General features: G+C 45.8%; 1 protein-coding gene across 1 annotated transcript in view; it reads right to left on the reverse strand.

Annotated features, from left to right (window-relative positions):
- Positions 1-15,705, reverse strand: part of RNGTT (RNA guanylyltransferase and 5'-phosphatase) — a 327,349-nt gene extending 311,644 nt beyond the window's left edge. The window contains exon 1 of the mRNA XM_062186494.1: positions 15,432-15,705. Coding sequence (XP_062042478.1) covers positions 15,432-15,495 — 64 coding nt within the window. The 5' untranslated portion in view covers positions 15,496-15,705. The remainder of the gene's footprint in view (positions 1-15,431) is intronic.
- Between the last annotated feature and the right edge of the window lie 2,910 nt (positions 15,706-18,615).

Here is an 18,615-nt window from a genome sequence, read left to right on the forward strand (position 1 = left end):
TTAACCCTCCGCCTGCGGCACCGCCATCCCATATGGGCACTGGGTTCTAGTCCTGGTTGCTCCTCTTCCAGTCCAGCTCTCTGCTGTGGCCCAGGAGGGCAGTGGAGGATGGCCCAAGTCCTTGGGTCCCTGCACCCACATGGGAAACCAGGAGGAAGCACCTGGCTCCTGGCTTCAGAACTTTGGTGGGTGAACCAACAGAAAGAAGACCTTTCTCTCTGTCTCTCTCTCTCTCTCTCGCTGTCTAACTCTACCTGTCAAAAAAAAAAAAAAGGCCCAGCTGCCTCCACTTCCTATCCAGCTCTTTGGTATGGCCTGGGAAAGCAATAGAAGGCCCTTGTCGTTGGGCAGCTGCAGCCACGTGGAAGACCCAGAAGGAGCTCCTGGCTCTTGGCTTTGGATCAGCCCAGCTCAGGCCATTGTAGCCATTTGGTGAATGAACCAGAAGATGAAGACCTTTCTCTCTCTCTGCCTCTGCCTCTTTGTAACTCTGCTTTTTCAAGTAAATAAGTCTTTAAAAAAATAAAGACTGGCCTTTTATTCTGCATCACAATAGTGAAAAATCACCTTGTATGTAAATTTTTAAACAATCTATTGTGACTGATATATATATATATATATATATATATATATATATATATATTTTCCCCCTTGGACAGGCAGAGTTAGAGAGAGAGAGAAAGGTCTTCCTTCCGTTGGTTCACCCCCCAAATGGCCACTATGGCCGGAGCGCTGCACCAATCCGAAGCCAGGAGCCAGGTGCTTCCTCCTGGTCTTCCACGTGGGTGCAAGGACCAAGCACTTGGGCCATCCTCCACTGCCTTCCCAGGCCACAGCAGAGAGCTGGACTGGAAGAGGAGCAACCAGGACAGAATCCAGCGCCCCAACCGGGACTAGAACCCCGGGGTACCAGTGCCACAGGCAGAGGATTACCTAGTGAGCCGCGGCGCCAGCCGAGTGATATATATTTTCAAACACAATAAAATCAGCAATAAGAATATCTGTTTAAAATAACATGTAAATGAAGTCTTAACATATTTCTGTCCAGAGGCTTTAACCTATTTTCAGGAAAAAAAAATTAATTTTTTTAAGTTTTGTTTTCTACAAAACTATTCAAAATCACCGATAATCTCAATTTTGCTAAACCCACTGGTCACTTCTCAGTCCTTACCTCACTTAAGCTCTCAGCAACATAAGAAACAACTGAGGGAGTTCTTGAATCCTTTCTTCACTTAGCTTCTGGGATACTACAACCTCCTGGTTTTCCTTCTGTTTTTCTGACCCCTCCTTCTCAGTCTCCCTTACAAGTGCTTCCTTATGGCCGGCGCCGTGGCTTAACAGGCTAATCCTCTGCCTTGCGGCGCCGGCACACCGGGTTCTAGTCCCGGATGGGGCGCCAGATTCTATCCCGGTTGCCCCCCTTCCAGGCCAGCTCTCTGCTATGGCCCGGGAAGGCAGTGGAGGATGGCCCAAGTCCTTGGGCCCTGCACCTGCATGGAAGACCAGGAGAAGCACCTGGCTCTGTGCTTTGAATCAGCACGATGTGCCGGCCGCAGCGGCCATTGGAGGGTGAACCAACGGCAAAAAGGAAGACCTTTCTCTCTGTCTCTCTCTCTCTCCCTGTCCACTCTGCCTGTCAAAAAGAAAGAAAGAAAAGTAAAAAAAAACAAAAAACACCACAAACAAGTGCTTCCTTATCTCTCTGGTCCCTCTGTGCTTTGTCTGAAGGATCAGTGCTTAGATCTCTTTTCATTTTAAGATTTATTTATTTGAAAGGCAGAGTTACAGAGAGAGAAGGAGAGGGAGGGAGAGAGAGAGAGAGAATGTCTTCCATCCACTGGTTCCCTCCCTAAATGGCCGAAAGAGCCAAAGATGGGCCAGTCTGAAACTAGGAACCAGGAGCTTCTTCCAGGGCTCCCACATGGGTGCAGGGGTCCCAGCACCAGGGCCATCTTCTGCTGCTTTCCCAGGCAAATTAGCAAGGAGCTGGATTGGAACTGGAGCAGCCAGGACTCAAACCAGCACCCAGATGGGATGCTGGTGCCGCATATGGCAACTTTATCCAGTACACCACAGCACTGGCCCACAGATCCCTTTTCTATCTATGCTCTCTCTCTTGGGTCTCATCTAGTCATATGGCTTTAAAAGCCACGAATAAAGGGCTGATGCTGTGGCACAGTAGGCTAATCCTCCACCTGCGGCACTGGCATCCCATTTGGGCGCTGGTTCTAGTCCCAGCTGTTCCCCTTCCAATCCAACTCCCTGCTAAAACCTGGGAAAGGAGAAGATGGCCCAAGCGCTTGGGCCCCTGCACCCACATGGGAGACTCAGAAGAAGCTCCTGGCTCCTGGCTTCAGAGCAGTCCTGCTCCAACCACTGCAGCCATTTGGGGAGTGAACCAGTGGATGGAAGACCTCTCTCTCTCTCTCTGTTTCTCCTCCTCTCTCTCTCTTTCTCTGTAACTCTGCCTCTCAAATAAATAAATAAAAGCTATGAATGTGTTGATGACTTACAAATTTATCTCTAGTCCAGACCTCTCCCTTAACTCTAGACTCAAATATCAACTTGCCTACCTGATACATTCCCTACTTTATGTCTAATGGATATCTCAAATTTGGTATCCGAATCTGATCTCTTGATATTCAAACTCTAAAAGCCATTCCTCTAATGGTCTTCCCCATCTCAGCAAATGGCAACGCCATTCTTTCAGTAGCTCAGGCCAAAATCTTTGGGGTTATCCTGGTCTCCTCTCCTTCTCTCACACCCCACATCCAATCTGTTAATAAATCCTGTCAGATTCACCTTCAAAACACAGAATCTGGCATTTCCCACCACCTTCACCATCATCTCACCTGGATTATACTTCAGTTTATGTAATAGATAATCAATAAGTGCCTACCATATACCAAGCATTGCTTTGGGTGCATGGAATTACAGAAAAGAAAAAACAGGGAAAAAAAATCCTGCTTCATAACATGTACATTCCACTGGAGAAAGACAAACCACACCCAATGAATATAATGGTAAATGATATGACACACAAGGAGATATATCCCATTAGATCTCTCCTCACTATAGTCTCTGAGGTTCAATCCTGCTTCTATCAGCTCTTTCAGACTTCCCTTTCCTCATCTCACCCCAGAGCTTAGCATCACCGTCAGTCTTCTGTCAATATCCTTAACCTCCCTCCTTGCTCCACTCTCATGAATCAGTCACACCCACCTAAGGAAAACCCAGATCTCAGTGAACCCAACTTCCCAATTTCTTTGTGCTCACACCTATGCAAGTAAGGCCTCCTTGAGAAGGCCTCACAGCACAAGACAGGTGACACCATAAATAATAATTACCAATTTCAAAGGCAATCCTACCACACACCACTAACTATCCTCTGTAATAAATGTTCCCATCTTTTTCTGGATGGGCATTTGGCACACCAGTTAAGCCACCACTTAGGAGGCCCGCATCCCATATCATAGTGCCTGGGTTCAAGTTCCCAGTTCCACTTCCAGGATTACAGCTTCCTGCTAATGTACACCCGGAGAAGCAGATGACAACTCGCATATATGGATCCCTGATACCTACACGGGAGACCCAGATTGAGTTCTAGGCTCCTGGCTTCTTCAGTCTTAAAATATACCAAGCTTCCCCAACCCCATTCAACTGACTTCACCTTATACCTCACTGAAAAGAAAAGAAAAAAAGAAACATTAAGTCATTAATAATAAAAGCTAACTCTAAATCATGTTTATGCCAGGCACTATTACAATACTTTACATAATTAATCCATAATAATAAGTAATGCTATTATCCTCATTTTACAGATGAAGAAACCAAGACAAGATTGATTCAGTAACTTCCCAGGTATCACTCTACTAGTGAATGTTAGGAAAAATGACTGGACCCAAGTCCATCCATGTCACCACTACTCTGTAACGCCTCTCCTGCAGTGGGCAGAAACTTGCCTCACCTTTACAGCTAACCTACAAACTTTTCTGTATCTGAGCCCATCCTCTTTCTCCCTTAAAAGCCGATACCCTCCTTTCGGCTCTGGGCTCCCTTCCATCTTTTTTTTTTTTTTTCCCAAGAAGTATCAGTCAACCCTTCTATCTTCCCATACCCCTACCATTTTCAGCACCTCGCTATCTTCTGGATCATTCCCATCAGCACTGAAACAAGCCCTAACCTCTCCTTTATCACTTTCCAACTTCTGCTCCATTTTTACTCCTCTTAATATCCGAACTTTTTTTTAAGACTTGAATATACATGCTCCTATCTTTACTTCCTCACTTCCAATTCACTTACATGTGGGCAAGAATATAGTAACGCAGGGTCCAGCACTGTGGCATAGTGGGTAAAGCCGCCACCTGCAGTGCTGATATCCCATATGGGCGACGGTTCAAGACCCAGCTGCTCCACTTACAATCCAGCTCTTTGCTATGGTCTGGGAAAGCAGAAGATGGTCTAAGTCCTTGGGCCCCTGCACCCACATGGGAGACCCAGAAGAAGCTCCCGGCTCCTGGCTTTTGATCAGCCCAGCTCCTACCATTGCAGTCATCTGGGGAGTGAACCAGTGGATAGAAGATCTCTCTCTCTCTCTCTTTGCCTCTGCCACTGCCTCTGCCTCTGCCTCTCTGTAACTCTAACAAATAAATAAATAAATAGTTAAAAATACAAAAAATTAAAAATATAGTAACGCTACTTCTCTATAACTATGCCAAATCGTATGCTCCCATTCAAAATATGCCACAATCAAATCAGAATACTCCTCTCTTCATCCCACCCCACTCCCACTCTTCACTACCCGTCTTCCTAGAAATCATTACATTCCTAGGAGTTAGAGACCCTGGCATAAGCAGGGGTGGTTGCTATTTGGTACACTATCTTTCATCCTCACTAGTCTCGAGCAAACTGACCACAGCACCTAGTCTTTGGGTAACATTAGTTTCCACCCCAGCAGTTTTTGCTGAGATGACTAAAGCCCCCTCCTGGTATTAGCAAATAGGCCAATGAAGGCTATCCTACCTCTTCCAATTACCAAACCCCAGGGCAAGCAGGTCCCTCTCAAGTCACTTCTGATACCTTCAAGGACCACTGAAACTTTTGGCCATTTTATCCTCACCTCAAAAGATGAGAATTAGACTCTTTACATGGGTCTCAGAGCCATCTACCCACACTCGCAGTCAATATAACTCTCTAAAAAACTTACAACCAAGTAAACTTTCAATCCACTCCAACCTACTCCTGGTCCCACATTCCCAAAATATCTCCCACCAACAAATTTCATGTTGCTATCAACTTTTCTAATACCTTAACATCTTCTTTTTTTTTTCTTTTTCTCTCTCTCTTTTTTTTTTTTTTTTTTTTTTTTTTTTTTTTTTTTTTACAGGCAGAGTGGACAGTGAGAGAGAGAGACAGAGAGAAAGGTCTTCCTTTTGCCGTTGGTTCACCCTCCAATGGCCGCCACAGTAGCGCGCTGCGGCCGGCGCACCGCGCTGATCCGATGGCAGGAGCCAGGTGCTTCTTCCTGGTCTCCCATGGGGTGCAGGGCCCAAGGACTAATACCTTAACATCTTAGCAGCATTCCATATATTTGACAACTTCCTCCTTAAAAACTCTCTTGCCTGCTACAACATCAGACTCCTGTAGGTTCTATCTCCCTCAATTTCTGTCTATTCCTCAATTCCTTTGTTCCCTCTTTTTTTTCCTCAACTTTCAAATGCCAGGTTTCCACAGATTCCATCTTGGGCCTATTTTCTACTCATTTTTTTTAAAGACTTATTTATTTATCTGAAAGTGAGAGTTACAGAGAGAGGAGAGGCAGAGAGAGAGGAAGGTCTTCCATCCACTGGTTCACTCCCCAGCTGGCCACAACAGCCAGAGTTGTGCAGATCCGAAGCCAGGAGCCAGGAGCCTCCTCCGGGTCTTCCCACATGGGTGCAAGGACCCAAGGACTTGGACCATCTTCTACTGCTTTCCCAGGCCATAGCTGAGAGCTGGATCAGAAGTGGAGCAGCTGGGACTTGAACTGGCGCCCATATGGGATGCTGGCACTACAGGCGGCAGCTTTACCCGCTATGCCACAGTGCCAGTGCCCTATTTTCTACTCTTTCTACTTTCTCCTCCTAAAAGGTCTTATCCATCGACATGCTAGAAATTACACTATCTGGGCTGGCGCCGCGGCTCACTAGGCTAATCCTCCGCCTTGCGGCGCCGGCACACCGGGTTCTAGTCCCGGTCGGGGCGCCGGTTCTGTCCCGGCTGCCCCTCTTCCAGGCCAGCTCTCTGCTGTGGCCAGGGAGTGCAGTGGGGGATGGCCCAAGTACTTGGGCCCTACACCCCATGGGAGACCAGGATAGGCACCTGGCTCCTGCCATCGGATCAGCGCAGTGCGCCAGCGGCGGCGGCCATTGGAGGGTGAACCAACGGCAAAGGAAGACCTTTCTCTCTGTCTCTCTCTCACTGTCCACTCTGCCTGTCAAAAAAAAAAAAAAAAATTACACTATCTGGTCACCAAATTATATTTATTTTCTTCCTCCAGAATACACAGAAACACTACATTTCTCAGCTTCTCTTAGTTGGGTGACTGGATTCTGGCAATGAGATAAGGGCAGCAGTGGACTTTACCACTACCAATGCTGGCCATAAAACCTCCTGAGACATCACCCATTCCTGCTCTTGCCCTTTCCAAGGCAACCCTAGGAATCACATGTTTAAAAGGACAGCACTGGGGCCGGTGCCATGGCACACTTGGTTAATCCTCTGCCTGCAGTGCTGGCATCCCCTATGGGCACCGGGTTCTAGTCCTGGTTGCTCCTCTTCCAGTCCAGCTCTCTGCTGTGGCCCGGGAGGGCAGTGGAGGATGGCCCAGGTCCTTGGGCCCCTGCACCCGCATGGGAGACCAGGAAGAAGCACCCAGCTCCTGGCTTCAGATCGGCGTAGCTCTGGCCATAGCGGCAATTTGGGGAGTGAACCAACGGAAGAAGACCTTTCTCTGTCTCTCTCTCTCACTGTCTGTAACTCTACCTGTCAAATAAATAAATAAAAAATCTTAAAAAAAAAAAAAAAAAAGGACAGCATCATACAATGGAAAGAACCTAGACAGTCACCAATCAGCGAGGAGCCTGCTGGGAAAGTTCCCTCACATACAAGGCATTATGATATAAGGAAGAAATAAGCATGTTGATTGGAACTCCTAAGTTTGGGGAGTTGTTAGAGAAATTGGCATTACTTAAATCTTATCCTAACCAATCAACTGCCATGTCTTTAAATATTGTCTTTATGCTAACAATTCTCATATGTACATCTCCACCTCGAACTTTTTAAAGTTCTAATCCACATATCCTACTGTTTACTCAGGAACCCTACTTGAGTAATCAGGATCTTAACAGTATCTCCTCGAGACTACGTGCTCCTCTCTCCTAACACAGAATCATCACATAGCATAAGCCACAAACAGAAGACTCAGTTTTGACTTTTGTTTTCATTCTAAATCCAACACCAAGTTCTGTCCATTTTCCCTTTTTAATAATTCTCAAATCATCCCTCCATGTTCCACTTTCCACTTGTAAACTATCACCATTGTCTTTCATCTAGACTGCAAGTTCTTAACTAGGCTCACCATTTCCACCTTTGTCTCCATGCGTTCGTTAAAGACAAAGTAAGTTTTTTTTGTTTGTTTTTTAAATTTTTGACAGGCAGAGTGGACAGTGAGAGAGAGACAGAGAGAAAGGTCTTCCTTTTGCCGTTGGTTCACCCTCCAATGGCTGCCGCGGTAGCGCACCGCGCTGATCCAATGGCAGGAGCCAGGTGCTTATCCTGGTCTCCCATGGGGTGCAGAGCCCAAACACTTGGGCCATCCTCCACTGCACTCCCTGGCCACAGCAGAGAGCTGGCCTGGAAGAGGGGCAACCGGGACAGGATCGGTGCCCCGACCGGGACTAGAACCCGGTATGCCGGCGCCGCAAGGCGGAGGATTAGCCTAGTGAGCTGCGGCGCCGGCCAACAAAGTAAGTTTTAAAATGAAATCAAATCATCTCGTAGAATGCTTAGAAAACTACAATGTTTTGTCAATGCACAGTAAAGGTGTTCTGAAGATATTTAAAAACTCCTCATTACATCCTGCTAAACCTGTATACTTCATATCCTCACTGAAACCCTCCAGAATAGACTTTTTCAGTCCAAGATCTCCAACAGTATCATCCTAGCCAAACATATGGCCTTTCCAAAAACACCTCCCAGCCCTCTGGCTGCCACACTTCTGTTTATTCAAGATAACTCATGTGTATATTTTCTAAAAAGTCTTCCTTGATCTCTTCTTCCATCATATCTCTTCTTCCACAAACAACCTCAAGCAAAGAATTAGGTTTATTACCTCTGGTAGTCCATCATATTTTACAACAGAATCATTGCTGCATTTATTATGACAGGACTGATGGCTGACTACTCCCAAAAATGTGCTTTCTAAGCTGAGGACCCAGCCAATCTCCCTAGCCCCAAGAACTAGCACAAAGTAGACACACAAATATTTGCTATGGGAAATAAATTCAAAGTCACCACCACTATCACAAAACTATGTCTCATATTTATAGTCCCACAATGCTTAGTAAATTTTTTACATATGGTTAGTGCAAAATAATTACATCTTATATGATATATCTTTAAGAAATGAGATGTTTATTTTCTTCATGATATTACCTGAAATCTAATATTCAAAAGAAAGAAAGAAAGAATCAGAACTTCAGGCCGGCGCCGCACCTCACTAGGCTAATCCTCCACCTGCGGCACCAGCACCCCGGGTTCTAGTCCCGGTTGGGGCGCCGGATTCTGTCCCGGTTGCTCCTCTTCCAATCCAGCTCTCTGCTGTGGCCCGGGAGTGCAGTGGAGGATGGCCCAGGTCCTTGGGCCCTGCACCAACATGGAAGACCAGGAAAAGCACCTGGTTTCTGGCTTCGGATCAGCGCAGCTCACCAGCCGCAGCGCAGCGGCCTTAGCAGCCACTTAGGGGTGAACCAATGGAAAAAGGAAGACCTTTCTCTCTGTCTCTCTCTCTCACTGTCTAACTCTGCCTTTCAAAAAAAAAAAAGAATCCGAACTTCAGAGACAAAGCTTGGCCCTATCACCAGCAGCTCTCTTTCACCGGAAGGCTAGTTTAATTAGAAAAAGATGACTACAGATCTGGTGCTGTGGCCTAGCAGGTAAAGCTGAAGCCTACAGTGCCAGCATCCCATATGGGCACCAGTTCAAGTACTGGCTTTTCCTCTTTTGATCCAGCTCTGCTATGGCCTGGGAAAGCAGAAGATGGCCCTAGTCCTTGGGCCCCTGCACGTGCGTGGGAAACCCAGAAGAAGCCCCTGGCTCCTGGTTTCAGATCAGCATAGCTCTGACCGTTGCAGCCAACTGGGGAGTGAACCAGCAAATGGAAGACTTCTCTCTTTCTGCCTCTTCTCTCTCTATATAACTCTTTCAAATAAATAAATGAATCTTTAAAAAAAAAAAAAAAGAAAAGAAAAGAAAAAAATGGTGACTTTACAGGGGAATAGGTTATAACTAATTAGTTTCAACTTTTTTCTGACTCAGGAAAAGTATGAATTTCTAGTGCTGATAAGGTACATCTTTATCCATGAAAAAAAAAAATCTGAGCAGCCATATATGTTTTCTTCAATATGCAAAATTTCAAAGAAAATATACAATGAGTGTGGGTTACTTTTATAATCAGAAAAAAAAGTAGAAAATGGGAGTATGCATGATTTATTTCTCACTAAAGCTTTCAAGGGTATTACTAGTATACCTTGCTCTGCTCCAGTAAAGTACTGCTAATCCTACATTTCCAAAATACACAATATGATATATGAACACTGCTAGGACACAGAGACACAACTTTAAGGATAAATCAGAGAAACTGATCAAGAACTGTATGTTTGGCCGGCGCCGTGGCTTAACAGGCTAATCCTCTGCCTTGCGGTGCCGGCACACCAGATTCTAGTCCTGGTTGGGGCGCCGGATTCTATCCCAGTTGCCCCTCTTCCAGGCCAGCTCTCTGCTACGGCCTGGGAAGGCAGTGGAAGATGGCCCAAGTCCTTGGGCCCTGCACCCACATGGGAGACCAGGAGAAGCACCTGGCTCCTGGCTAAGGATCAGCGAGATGCGCCGGCCGCAGCGGCCATTGGAGGGTGAGCCAACGGCAAAAAGGAAGACCTTTCTCTCTGTCTCTCTCTCTCTCACTATCCACTCTGTCAAAAAAAAAAAAAAAAAGAACTGTATGTTCACTTTACTTTCTAAAAGTATCACAAGCCAGTGATCCAGTTTGGTTGTCATGAGGTCCAGGGTTCTATTCAGAGAACACAATCAGATAGGTAACGCTCAGTGACTCAATCACAATAATCAAGAGTCTAGGGGCTGGCGCTGCAGCACGGTGGGTAAAGCCAGCGCCTGCAGTGCCGGCATCCGGATGGGCACCGGTTCAAGTCCCAGTTGCTCCTCATCCTATCCAACTCTCTGCTTGGCCTAGGGAAGCAGTAGAAGATGGCCCAAGTCCTTGGGCCCCTGCACCCACGTGGGAAGACCCAGAAGAAGCTCCTGGCTCCTGGCTTCAGACTGGCTCAGCTCTGGCCATTGCGGCCATTTGGGAAGTGAACCACCGGATGGAAGATGTTTTCTCTGTCCCTCGCTCTGTGCCTCTGCCTCTCTGTAATTGTGACTTTCAAATAAAATAAAATAAATTAAAAAAAAAAAAAAAAAGAGTCTAACCTTGGAGGTCAAAATATTCCAATACAATAAAAAGAAAAGAAAAAGCTATTCCAGACCCTCTTCATTACCAGCAGAGTAGGATTTTTTTTTTAAGATTTATTTATTCATTTATGAGGCAGAATTACTGACAGAGAGAGGGAGAAACAGAGAGAACTTCCATCCACTGGTTCACTCTCCAAATGGCTGCAATAACCAGGACTGGGCCAGGCCAAAGCCAGGAGCCAGAAGCTTCTTCCAGTCTCCCACATGGGTGCAGGGGTCCAAGCACTTGAGTCATCTTCCACTGCTTCTGCAGAGTAGGATTTTTAATGAGGCAACCAACTCCCTTTCTCAGAGAGGTATAAACTGTCCAGATCGAAGTACCTTATTCACTACTATCAATCCTCCAACTAGTGCCACTTTTGTCCTATGTTTCTAACTAAAGTCAGTATTCTGATTGCTATTGCCAAGTTGTGAGTCTTTTATTAAAACTCTGTTTTAGAAGCCAGCATTGCAGCATAGTGAGTAAAGCCACCACCTGAGACTCCAGGATCACACGGGTGCTGGTTCCCAGCTGCTCTACTTCCTATCCAGCTCCCTGATAATGGCCTGGGAAAAAGCAGCAGAGGATGGCCCCAATGCTTGGGCCCCTGCCCACCCACATGGATGACCCAGGTAGGTCTCCTGGCTCCTGGCTTTGTCCTGGCCCATCCCTGGCCATTGTGGCCACCTGGGGAGCAAGCTAGCAGATGGAATATATCTTTTTGTCTCTTTCAAAAATAAATAATTAAGTCATTTTTAAAAAAAGACTCTGTTTTAAAATTCCATGAAAAAAATTATCATTTGTTTCCAGATCAGGATCAAGAGCATTATCTGGGAACTAATGAAAAATGAAAATTCTAAGGGTGGATGTCACTGAGTTTTTAATAAACCTTCCATTTTATTCTGATACTCTAAAGTTTGAACTACAAATCTGGAGCACACCATCACTAGTTTAGCTCAATTTCCAAAAAAAATTTTTAAAAACTTGACTTGTGGGGTCAGCGTCGTGGCCTGACAGAGTTAAGCAGCCACTCACAACACCAGCATCCCATATGGGCACCAGTTCCAGTCCCAGCTCCTCCACTTCCAATCCAGCTCCCTGCTAACGTGCCTGGGAAAGCAATGGATAGCCCAAGTGCTTGGGCCCCTGCACCTCAATGGGAGATCCAGATGAAGCTTCTGGCTCCTGGCTTCCACCCGGCCCAGCCCTGGCCATTGCGGCCATTTGGGGAATAAAGGCAATGTATGGAAATTCTCTCTCTCTCTCTCTCTCTCTCTCTCTGTAACTCTGCCGTTCAAATAAATTAAAAAAAAAAAAATCAATTTGATTTGTAAACTGTTTTCTTTTTTTTTTTTTTTTTAATTTTTGACAGGCAGAGTGGACAGTGAGAGAGAGAGACAGAGAGAAAGGTCTTCCTTTTTGCTGTTGGTTCACCCTCCAATGGCCGCCTCGGTAGCGCGCTGCGGCCGGCGCACCGCGCTGTTCCGATGGCAGGAGCCAGGTGCTTATCCTGGTCTCCCATGGGGTGCAGAGCCCAAACACTTGGGCCATCCTCCACTGCACTCCCTGGCCACAGCAGAGAGCTGGCCTGGAAGAGGGGCAACCAGGACAGGATCGGTGCCCCGACTGGGACTAGAACCCGGTGTGCCGGCGCCGCAAGGCAGAGGATTAGCCTGTTGAGCCACGGCGCCGGCCTGTAAACTGTTTTCTAATTCCAAATATACACTAAGAGTTGCTTAGATTATCTTCAATATCACTTTTATCCATTGTTTATATGCTTCATTGATGATTTTACACAAAATGCAAAAAGCTGACAAACTAAAAGATTCAACAAACCTAAACAAAAAATGTCTACAGATAACTGAAAAGTGATCCCTGTTAAATTTAAGAGTGGAAAAAGAGAGGGAGGAGATGTACAATTTGGGACATGCACAATCAGATTGCCCCAAATGCTGGAGTTAGAAATGTGCCAGGTGATTCCAATACAATCCCATCAAGGTGGCATGTACCAATGCCATCGCACTAGTCCAAGTGATCAATTTCAGTTCACATTCGATGGCTCTGATAGGTCTAAGAGTCAAAGGGATCACACAAACAAGACAAGTGTCTGCTAATACTAACTGATAGAATCAAAAAGGGAGAGAAAGATCAAACATGGGAAGTGGGATATACAGCAGACTCATAGAATGGCAGACGTCCTAAACAACACTCTGGCCTCAGAATCAGCCCTTAAGGCATTCGGATCTGGCTGAAGAGCCCATGAGAGTATTGTAGGCATGGAAAGCCAAGATACCATGGAAAAGAAAAAAAGAAGACCTAAATGAAAGATCTCTGTGAGTGAGATCCCAGTGGAAAGAACAGGGCCATCAAAGAAGGAGGTACCTTTCTCTGAAGGGAGGAGAGAACTTCCACTTTGACTATGACCCTAGCAGAATAAGATCAAAGTCAGCGAACTCTAAAGGCTTCCATAGCCCTGGCAACTCATGACTAGAGCCTAGGGAGATTACTGACGCCATAAACAGGAGTGTCAAATTGTTAAGTCAGCAACAGGAGTCACTGTGTACTTACATCCCATGTGGGATCTGTCCTTAATGTGTTGTCTAATGTGCAGTGATGCTATAACTAGTACTGAAACAGTATTTTTACACTTTGTGTTTCTGCGTGGGTACAATCTGATGAGATCTTTACTAATTATATACTGAATCGATCTTCTGTATATAAAGAGAATTGGAAATGAAAAAAAAAAAAAAAACCTGGTGTTAAATTGGAAATGGCATAGAAAATTAATTTTTTAAAAAAATATTATGTAGGATCTCTGTCTTTAATGTACTGTACACTCTTATTTAATGCTATAACTAGTACTCCAACAGTATTTTTTTTCACTTTGTGTTGCTTTATGGGGGCAAACTGTTGAAATCGTTACTAATATATACTAAACTGATCTTCTGTATATAAAGAGAATTGAAAATGAATCATAATGTGATTGGAAGGGGAGAGGGAGCGGGAAAGGGGAGGGTTGTGGGTGGGAGGGAAGTTTTGGGAGGGGGAAGCCATTGTAACCCATAAGCTGTACTTTGGAAATTTAAATTCATTAAATAAAAGTTTAATTAAAAAAATAAAAATAAAAAAATTTTTAAAAATGTCTACAGAATCTCCTCCTCAATAATTTGAAATAATTAGGCTCACAATAAATATGTACATAATTAGTAAATACTCATAACTACAAAATCTTTTAATTTCATTTCAAAACTAGCTCCTAGAAAAAGCAATAAGTTGAAGTTAGTTAAAATGTCAAGCTTTCACCCTTCAAAAGAAATTTTAGAGAATGAAAAAGTAAGTCACAGACTGGAGAAAAGACTTGCAAAAACATATATTCAACAGAGACCATATAAGGAACTCTAACAACTCAGTGAGATGAGCCCAGTTTCAAAATCAGCAAAAGATCTGGATACTTCACAAAAGATATGAGTAGTCAAGAGGCACGTGAAAAGACGCTCAACATCAAACCACGTAAGATCTTACTCCACATCTATCGCAATGGCTACAACTAATATGACTGACCACACCAAGTGTCCTGGACCATGGGAACAAATAAAATGCACTGATGGCAGCAATGGAAAATGGTACTGCCTAGGAAGAGAAGCGGGCAGTTTCTTAGAAAACTATCTGTACACCTACACCTGATCCAGCCATTCCTCTCCTAGAGATTTCCACAAGACAAAAGCAGCATATGTCCACCCAAATAACTGTGCATGAATGTTCACAGCAAGTCTATCTGTAATAGCTAAAAACTGGAAACAACTCTAAAGACCATCAACAGAAGAATAAAAAGCAAAGTACAGAGTATCCCTAACAAAAGGAATACCACTTAGCAACGAAAAGAAATGAGTTATCGATCCACGAGACAACCTGAAGGAGTCTCTAAACAGTACAGCTGAGAAAAACAGGCCAGACACGCACAGCCCAACTATATGTTCCCATATAGTATTTCTAGAATTTAAAAAAAACTCTAGAAAATGCAAACTAATCTATAGAAAGTAGATGACTGGTTGCCTAAGAAGGAAGGGCTTACCAAGAAACAAGGGGAAACTTTGAGGGGCCATGGTTTCATAGGTGTCTCCTGGAATGTATACGTGTGTATAGTCTCTATCAAACCGTACACTTTAAAGCTTATTATATTTCAAACTCAATAAAGATGAAAAACCCACAATAAAAGTCACTTAACAAAAAACCTCCGTCTTCTCAGCCTCGGTGTCGGTCCGTTTTCCACTGGGCGCTCATGCCCTCCTCTTCCTTATCCTTTCTCCCTCCCTAACCCGTCCTGTCTCCTTCCAACGCGAGGGCTGAATCCTAGAAGATTCACAAACTTGTAAGCCTCCAAGTACTGTTTACAGTATCCTGGGTCCTCCACTCCTGCCGCACAAACCATCCCGCCCGCAACACTTAGCCTTGCAGGTGCAGTGACAAGGAACCCCCATCGACCGACCCACCCCCTCCCGTCCGCGGTCCCAAAACACTCATCCACGAAGCTTCTCTCGACCCGGCACATCGGGGTCCTGAAATATCACTGACAGACACGGGACCACCGAAAGCTGTGCTCCCCGGGCGGCCCACCCCCTGCCCGTCTGGGTGCGGGACCGGGAACAGCTCCTGCCCGGGTTACCTGCAACCGGCTGCCCGCGCCGAGGACAGTTCAGCCACCGCGGTGGGATCTTGTTTTGAGCCATGTCTTGGGGCCGCGCAGAGCCGCTCGGCTTCACCAACGCTCTCCGCGCCTCTGCCGCCGCCTCCTCGAGGTCTGGTCCCCACCAGAGGTCCGCGGCACCCGAACACCGCCTGGGATCCGAACGCCAGCCGCTCCTAGCCGGATAACATCAGGGGCGGCGCGCCACTTTCATTCAGGCTCAACTCCGCAGCTCTATCCGAGCCCACAATGCACCGCGACTTCCGCCCCTAAAGACCCCGCCCCCTTCTTTCCGAGGTCAAAGGGGAAAGAAAGGAAACTCGGCAGAGGGATGGCAAGGAGTAAAAGCCACGGCGAATGGGCGGAGCGGGTCTACCTTCGCCCCGCCCCTCCGAGCTGCGAAGCGTGAGTGGACCGCCTCTGCGCGTGCGCAGTCATCCCTGTCCCGTACCGGGGTGAGGGACCTGTATAGTATTTTCTTTTCCCACGTAGATGACTCAAAGTAATCCCACACACTAGAAGGACAGCAAGCTTTTTTTCATGCTTTCATTGACCTGCCGCTTTCATAAAGGCATTTATGGTACTGATGAAAAAGGCCTCTCTCCACTGTCACAGCTCAAGTTTTGTGTCCCGCCCGGATCTGGGTTTGATGGGAAGATTCCCCGTAAAGTGAATCAGAGGAACAAGTACCAGAGAAAGCTCTTGGCTCCTGGCTTCAGATGGCCCAGCTCTGGCCATTGTGGCCATTTAGGGAATGAACCAGCCCCCCGGGGGAACACCTCTCTCTCTGTCTCTCCCTCTGTCTGTAACTCTGCCTCTCAAGTAAATAAATACATCTTTTAAAAAAAAAAAAGAATCAGTGGAGAACTTTCTGGGCAGCTCTGCTCTTCAATACCTGGACCACCTCAGTGGAAGAAGGATTCTCCCACAATTAAAGAGGCCCCAATGACTTTCTGAGGCTGGCTGAGTTAGATCACGCGCCTGGTCTGTCCCACTGAGATCGGCTCAGACTTTTTAGCTAAAATTGAATATGATTTATCTGCAAACTCATGCGAATTAGTTCCCAAAGTTGTATGTGAATGATCTGAAAGGAATGGAAATGTAATGCGGTCGGGGTACGTAGAGGTAGGGTCTCGTCTCTGGGAAGAGATTAGATTGTTTTAGGTAATTAAGGTGTAGCCTCTATGAATCCTGGTGGAAAAGACGGTGTAGAGCATGCAAGCTGCCCATTTATTGCCATGTAATAACCTGTGCCAACTCAGAGTTCTGCAAAGAATACCGTCACTAGAGGCTGTAGCAATGGAAGTTGCCTAGTCTTGAACTGTGACTCTTCAGCGCCATGATCCAAAATAAACCTCTTTTCTTTATAAAGCAGCGAGCCTCAGGTATTTCCTGTTGGTAGCCAAAACATGACAAATACGGGTCTCCCTTCTGGAGACAACTCCCCTGGGAAGCTTTCCTTCTCATATACACTGTGTCCACCCGGGAAGCTCTTGGCCTAGACACAGAAAGCTGCAAACCACTTCTGAGCAGCTGCTATTTGCTCTGTTATTGCAACAGTGTTTGCTCAATTTGTACTCCACTGTTCCATTATCCCCTCTCCACCCTCAGTACCAAAGATTGGTAGGACACTCTGGCTCCCATTTATCCAGTACAGTGCAGAGTAGGGTGGGAACATTGCTTCCAAGTGAGTGAACAGTTTCTCTCTCTCTAACAGGTATCCTTTGCCTGGTGGGTGTTTCTACCTATCTTGCTCCTACTCCCAGGTCTCTGCTATTCAGCAAAGAAAAAATAGATGACCACTAAAATTTAAAAAAAAAAAAAAAGAAACGCCATGTGTATCAATGTCACTGCAAATACAATGTTTTGTTTTAAAACTTTCTTTTAAATCTTTGTCAAACAAATTGATAGGAATTATATGCTACTGCAGCTTTAATAATTTTGTGACTATTTTAAAATTAGGAGTGAAGGGGTCAGCGCTGTGGCATGGCAGGTTAAAGCCCCAGACTGCAGCAACAGCATCCCATATGGGAGTCTGTTCAAGTCCCAGCTGTTCCACTTCAGATCCAGCTCCCTGCCAATGCACCTGGGAAAGCAGTGGAGGATGGCCCAAGTCCTTGGACCGCTGCACACACATGGGAGACCTGGAAGAAGCTCCTGGCTCCTGGCTTTGGATTAGCGCAGCTCCAGCCATTGTGACCATTTGGGGAGTGACCCAGAGGATGGAAGATACCTCTCTCTCTGTCCCTACCTCTGTATAACTCTGTCTTTCAAATAAATAAAATAAATCTTTAAAAAATTAAAATTAAAAAATTATGAGTGAAGTTGAGCATCTTTTCATTTGATTATTGTCTATAGCCCTTTCCTATTCTCCTGCTAGACTATGTTCTTTTTCTATGCCTTCCACTATAATGTAAATTAAAAATGTATCTTCAAAAATTAATAATAAAATATTAAGTTAAAAAATAGATGCCCACAGAGGAAGCAATAAGGCTTTCTAGGATCCCCAACTCAGCCTCCCAAATATGTCTTGGCCTCCTCTTTAAAAAAAAGAAAAATGTATTATTTTGAAAAGCATAGTTACAAAGAGAAAGAGGAAAAGACAGGGAGAGAATGAGAGATCTTCCATCCGCTGGGTCACTCCCCAAATGAAAACAACAGCTACGGCAGGGCCAGGCTGAATCCAGGAGCCTGGGACTCCATCTAGGTCTCCCACGTGGGTGGCAGGACCAAACAAAACACTTGAGCCATCCTCCACTGCCTTAGCAGGGACCTGGAATGGAAGTGGAGCAGCAGGGATTCAAACCAGTGCTCATAATGGATGTTGGCATCGCAGGTGGCCCAACTTGCTGTGCCACAATGCCAGCCCTTGGGCTCCTCTTTGTTGCCTGTAGATTCTCTTTAGGATGAATTCTTCCTTCAGATGTCCACTTTTCCCGTAAGAAAGGCTTTGACAGGGGCCGGCGCTGTGGCACAGCGAGTTAATGCCCTGGCCTGAAGCGCCAGCATCTTATATGGGCGCCAGTTCGAGACCCGGCTGCTCCACTTCCGATCCAGCTCTCTGCTATGGCCTAGGAAAGCAGTAGAAGATGGAACGAGTCCTTGAGCCCCTGCACCTGTGTGGGAGATCCGGAAGAAGCTCCTGGCTCCTCGCTTCAGATTG

This window comes from Lepus europaeus, chromosome 3, assembly GCF_033115175.1.
Source record: "Lepus europaeus isolate LE1 chromosome 3, mLepTim1.pri, whole genome shotgun sequence".
NCBI classification, from domain to species: Eukaryota; Metazoa; Chordata; class Mammalia; order Lagomorpha; family Leporidae; genus Lepus; species Lepus europaeus.